Source organism: Oreochromis niloticus, linkage group LG20, assembly GCF_001858045.2.
Source record: "Oreochromis niloticus isolate F11D_XX linkage group LG20, O_niloticus_UMD_NMBU, whole genome shotgun sequence".
In the NCBI taxonomy this organism is placed as follows: Eukaryota; Metazoa; Chordata; class Actinopteri; order Cichliformes; family Cichlidae; genus Oreochromis; species Oreochromis niloticus.
Window position 1 is genome coordinate 25298220 of NC_031984.2, and position 6000 is coordinate 25304219.

A 6000-nucleotide genomic window follows, 5' to 3' on the forward strand; every position below is an offset into this window, starting at 1 on the left:
CATCGGTTCTCTCGTGTGTCCCTACGAGCAGCTGCAGCTCAGATGGAAGACATGCTTGGCTCCATATGAAGTTCCTTATACAGACATGTGTATGCAGTCTCTGTAGGGTTTTACATTTGTGTCAAGGGCTTCTTCTTACAAAAAGACTTTTGATGTTGTCAAATGAAGCGTCTATGAGGAGAAATAACCGTGTGATATTTTAGCTTTGTTTAAAAAAATCAGCTTTGCAGGCTTATATATAAATTCAGATTAACTGATCCTGGATCTGCTTTTTTGTGTCTGTTAATGAAGGTCACCATGGCCCAGTGTTTGTCACTGGTGCATCTGGTCACCCCTTTATGAGGAGATTAACACAATTAAAATGTCTCTGAGCATGGGCCAGACAAAGAGACTCATCCATGCAGGTTTACTGCACACAGCCTGTTTTTAATCTTGGGTGCTTTTCAGACGATAGGCCTCATATCACATCTACAAGTACATATTCTGGTTTCCTGTACTAGCGTAGAAGACGGCGAGTTGTGATTGAAGAGCTCTTGAACCTGTTTAACCAGTCGCAGAGTTCCTTCTGGGAGGCTGTTTGAAAGTGAAACTTGAGTGAACTTCTCACTTAAACAAATAAATGAATTCCAACTGTCTGCACTGGTGCCGGTTTTACACTGAACGGAACAAACTCTAATGGTAGCTGAAGAGTGGACTGCGCGCATGTCTGAAAATTAAGCGTCAAAAAGTCATCATGTGACTCACAGGAGAGCAATCATGTGAACACAATTACTGGCGACATGTTTTAGATATTTTTTATTTTCATTTTAAATAGCAGCCGCACACTCCTCTGCAGACCAACAGATTATGGGCTAACAAAGGGACACAGAGCGTGAATGCAGCTACACATTTAGTTCCCGTTTCACTGACCTTGGCTGACCGGCGGGTTCCCAGTAGCGGCAGAACAGGTGCAATCCGTCTGCGTTGACGATGTGCGGCAGGTCAGAGTAGGGGACTCCCTGCGGACTTCGCCGCGGAGCAGCTCCCGGCTCGGGCATGGAGGAGTCTGTAACAGAGACACGGAGCAGCGATGACAACACGTCGCTGCCGTAGAGATAGCAGCTGAAGCCGGCGACGAGCAGGCAGGACGCGGCGGTCACGGCGTTCATTGTTGTTTTTGTTGTTGTTTATTTACTGTAAGCACGCGGCGGCGACAGTGTGTGCACGGTATTATTAGGGTGCCGTTGCGGATTCTAAGCAGCGCGCGCGCGCACACGCACACACATAAACACACACAAGCAGGGGCTCGAGCGTCCGGCGTTACGTCACGAGACCATATGGGCTCTCTCTCTCGCTCTCTCTCTCCACGTGCTCTCTCCTTCTTTAACCCTTCTCTCTCTAATTGAGTTTAGACACCTACACTGCGCCTGCAATGCCACACAACTGCGTTACTACACTGTCTTGCACGAAAACGAGATAACAAAAAGCGCGGGAAAGCTCTGATGAAATATAAATGAATGTTTACTTGTTTAGTTTCCACAGGTTATAAATTATCAGGCAAAGTTGGAGAGGCAAGGCTGGGGTGGTTTTGGCACGTCTGGAGGAGGGATGGTGGATATGCTGGACAAAGAGTGTCGAAGATGGAGGTGCCATGTAAGGAAGAAAAAGAGAGGAAGACCACACAGGAGACTGATGGATGTAGTGAAGGGGGGAGAGGGCTGGTGTGACACAGGAGGATGCTGGTGATGGGGTGAGATACAGGCAGGTGTTTCGCTGTGGCGACCCCTAAAGGGAGCAGCCGGAAGAAGAAGAAGATTTTCACTAGTTCTAAACTGTGTAAACTGGATTAGTTACGCTGTAAATGTCGCAGGAAAAAATCAAAATTTAAAAAAGAGGGATATGCCTTTCCAGTTATTCTACCTTTTCTACTACTCTACAAATCTTAGTGTATTCTACTTCTTTCTTCTACACAACACCCCTTCCTCCTTCTCTCGTTCCCCCTTCTCTCTTTTCCTTCATGTCTTGCATCATTGAGGCTTTTTTTTAATAGCTTTTCTAGGTCCATCTGAATACACTGTGTCAGTCTGCATAGAATTGATGGTTTACAACGAAGAGGGCAGCGTGTGTAACACTTGGCAAATCACCTGAGATAAAAATAGCCCTGGTGTGAAGCAGTTTTCTGAGATATTGCGTCGTCTCTTTCAGTTTTGGTGAACTGCAACCCAACCTTTTAAGTATTTATAGATTTAATTAAAGGAAAAAAATACGCAGCTACAGTGAGTAAACTCTGTAGCTACTTTTCAACATTTCCATTGTTAATTTAGGTTCTATACCAGTAGCCAGTGATGTCCGGACATCAATATTCGGGTGTAAGAGAATGGATTGTGATTGATAGTTTTCCCTCAGCAATGCGCTCCGTGTCTGTTTTCGTACCAGTTTCTATGCGGGGAGACGTGGCTCGCGTCAGGTGCTTTTGATAGGATCATATGAGGGCAAATAAGTCAGTATTCATGTTCCGCACACAGGCGGAAATAAGATTCCGTTCGTGCGGACTGATCATTACTGGAACACATTGGCGACATGTGTGCGCAAAACCCTCCTATTGTTTTCATTTTGTGCTGCAATCAAACATTCCGTCTCCGCCAATAAATACTTGAAATAACTGAGATGCGCGATGGGACATCAGTTGCGTGCCTCGAGTACGGAGAACAAATGATTGGTTTCTGCACGCATCTCTGATACCTACTAGCTTTTAATTCATCGATTCCTCTGCTATGCGCAGCGTATCGATACCAGTGCCCGGCAGTGGATCTGTGCGCTGCAACAGTACCACTCGCATTTATGATGAAATGATGAATGAAAACCTGAAATGATATTGGATGCGCATAAACCCACCACAAAACAAGTTTCACTGGTTAAAGCAATAAAATTATGTCGATGCTGGAGAAATACAGTAGAAGGGTCCGGTATTGTCCCGCACTGTAATCCCCCATATGCAGAAGTATTAAAAGAATATTCTAAGAATATGAAGCGTTCGAGGTGGAGCTGACCTGTTCAGGAGCGTCTGCAGAGAAGTTTCAGCCTTAATCTCTGTCTTGCTCTCCTTGCCTCTTGCTTCGACGCTCTCCTCTCGCCGCCCGTCAAGAGAAGAATGCAATCGGCGGCGTTTGGGGTAGAACCTAAAGAAGTATTCACACACGCCCTCTCTCTCTCATACATACACAAGCACAGAGAGCCGATACTCACACACACATTTTCCCCAGACGCGGAGATGCGCCCTTTCTATTTAGCCTCATTTAGCACACACTTAAAAAAAAAAAAAAACCCAGCCCACGTGGCTCACATTGGAACATACCAGACCCATTAATATTTATTTATTAATAGTACCACGGGCATCCCCCATGCATTCTTTGCAATGGAGCGCCTGCTCCATTTGACACCACAAAACAAGTCGGTTATGATTGTCCTCCAAAACAGCCCCATGTTACAGCTCGGTTAGGTTAAAGTACTTGTCGCTATGGGATGTTTCTTCTTTGTATGGTATTTATAGTCTCTGCATTGCTTTGTGAGCTAAAATAAATTTGTAGAATGTAGATGAACATGTTCTCAAACAAAGCCATTGTAAGGCTGTGCTCTATTACGAGAAGCAGAGTATACTTGCTTCCGCCTACCTTGCTTGAGAAAAGTCCGGATACGTACAGAAAATGATGAAAATCATACAATAAAAATATAAAAGGAAACAGACATATTGTGCTTACATCTGAAGATGACAGTAGAACTACATGGGTAACTCACAGACCTGCAATAGTGGAAAAACAACAACTGCACGGTTTCTCTCACACATCTGATTCTTTAATTAATGTAGTCACTAAATAGTACTGCCTAGTACTATAATAGTACTACAATCACTATGTTATATATACAGCCCTGCTTCACATGTTTCATGCAAAATTTTCATACATTTCATCTTAATACCTGAATTACATACAACACAGTTCTTCCAACCACATGCTCTAAAGTTTACATTTTTGTGGAGGTGATGTGCACAATGTACACAATCTCAAACACACACATATATATAAAAACATACATAAGCAGAAGTAGATGGGAAAAGATTAAAAAATAATCTCAGTCTAGTCTCTCTTTAGGATAAAAACTGGCATTCCAATAATGAAGCACGTGCTACACGGCCACTTTATTAGGTATACTGACTGATCACCGATCACATCACAGCGTTGGTGCACATTTATTGGCTGTGCATTCATGGTGCCAATGATGACGTCAATCATCTGTTTCAAGACATTCCAAAGTTGTGCTACTGCATTGAGATCTGGTGACTGTAGATGCCATCTGAGTACAGTGAACTCACTGTCAGGTTGCATATGCTTTACTGCATATGCATGACGTGCATTCAGAAATGCTCTTCTGTATTCCTTGTAACATGGTATGCAGAAGAGCAAGTGATTTGAATTGCTGTTGCTTTCTTATCAGACTAAGCAGTCTGGCTATTCTACTCTGACCTCATCAAGACATTTTCACCCAGAGAACTGCTCCTCACTGGATGTTGTCTCTTTTTCAGACCATTCTCTATAAACCCCACAGATGGTTGAGTGGGAAAACCCCAGAAGATTAGCAATCTGTGAAATACTCATACCAGTCTGTCTAGCACCAACAGGACTGCCACATTCAAAGTCACTAAAATCACCTTTCTTCCCTTTTCTGTTGCTCTGTTTGAACTTTTCGACCATATCTACATACCACATGTGATTGGCTGATTTGAATTTTGCATTAAAAAAGCAATTGAACAGGTGTACCTAATGAAATGCCCCCTGAGTTTATATTTGTGCTACCTTTTTAATTTGCAGTAGTGAATGTGTTACAAATTTCTTCTACTAATTAAAGGTAAGGAAGAATATGAAAGAAACAAAACAAAATATTACCAGAAAGTTCTACTTGGAGACTTTAAATTAAGTTGGTGTTTGCATATTCAGCTGACAAAGAGCAATATTAACAATGATTTGTGTTTCTAACCACCTCTCTGTGGGGTTGACATTTATAGTGATCATTGTCACACTGAACACAGTTAAAGCAGCTCTTATTTATTTAAAATACTGATTAGTGCAGATTTAATGGTGGGAAAAGATCCTGGTTTCAGAACTTATCACCACCCACATGGTAATAGTAGTTGGTTTAGGCCAAGATTCATCCTCACCCAACATATATACATCTGACGATATCAAACCTGACCTCTAGTGGTTTAACTTCTTACCTTGTTACAGTTATGTAGACATGTCATGATGTAAATCTTTAACCCGAGAGGACTTCAAAGCATTGCTGTTTTCCACATGGCTGCTAACCAAAACATACTCTGAGTGTTAGAGCAGAGCCGTGCTGTTACTTATTTAATATGTACAGGCTGTATGTTTTTTAAACTCTGAAAGTAAACACACAGAAAACAGGAGGATTGTTTTTATGCCAAAGAACAAAAAGGGCATTTTAATGGAAACCTTTATGGGAAAATGGACTGTTTTGTTACAGCTAAATGTGATTCACTGTTTTCCTATTCCAATAAACAATGACTCATTATACCCGGTTTTGCTTAACAGCAGAGGCAAATCTTTTTGGGTGAAACACTGGATATAAATATTTTTCTTCTTCGCTCACTACGTGCAGACACGTATGCACACCCCTGACCAACAGCAGACATAAGCAGATCTAAGAGCGAAGACAGCTGGAATCTATTCAGTCACATGCCTTTCTTTTGACCATGCCTAACGTTAAAGAGTCAAAATATGATGAATGGTGTCTGTTTATATTTAAGCAGCCATCAGGCAGCCAGTCCCAGCTCAGAGAGAACAGAATATCCTACATCCACAACTGCGTCATCTGCCCAGATTGTTTCAAAAGCGTCGAGAGATTTCCTGTTGTTGTGACACAGAATGAAACGTCTTCCTTGGAAAAAAATGTAATTAATACTGCCTCTGTTCAGAAGGGAAACAAACAAAAGCGACAGACAAAAAG

At 42.2% G+C, this 6000-nt stretch overlaps 1 protein-coding gene across 1 annotated transcript in view; it reads right to left on the reverse strand.

Annotated features, from left to right (window-relative positions):
• The window catches only part of mgll (monoglyceride lipase), a 39223-nt gene extending 35964 nt beyond the window's left edge, over nucleotides 1-3259 (reverse strand). Inside the window, exons 1-2 of the mRNA XM_005478351.4 lie at nucleotides 3030-3259; nucleotides 910-1045 (exon numbers count right to left, since the gene is read on the reverse strand). Coding sequence (XP_005478408.1) covers nucleotides 910-1037 — 128 coding nt within the window. The 5' untranslated portion in view covers nucleotides 1038-1045; nucleotides 3030-3259. The remainder of the gene's footprint in view (nucleotides 1-909; nucleotides 1046-3029) is intronic.
• Between the last annotated feature and the right edge of the window lie 2741 nt (nucleotides 3260-6000).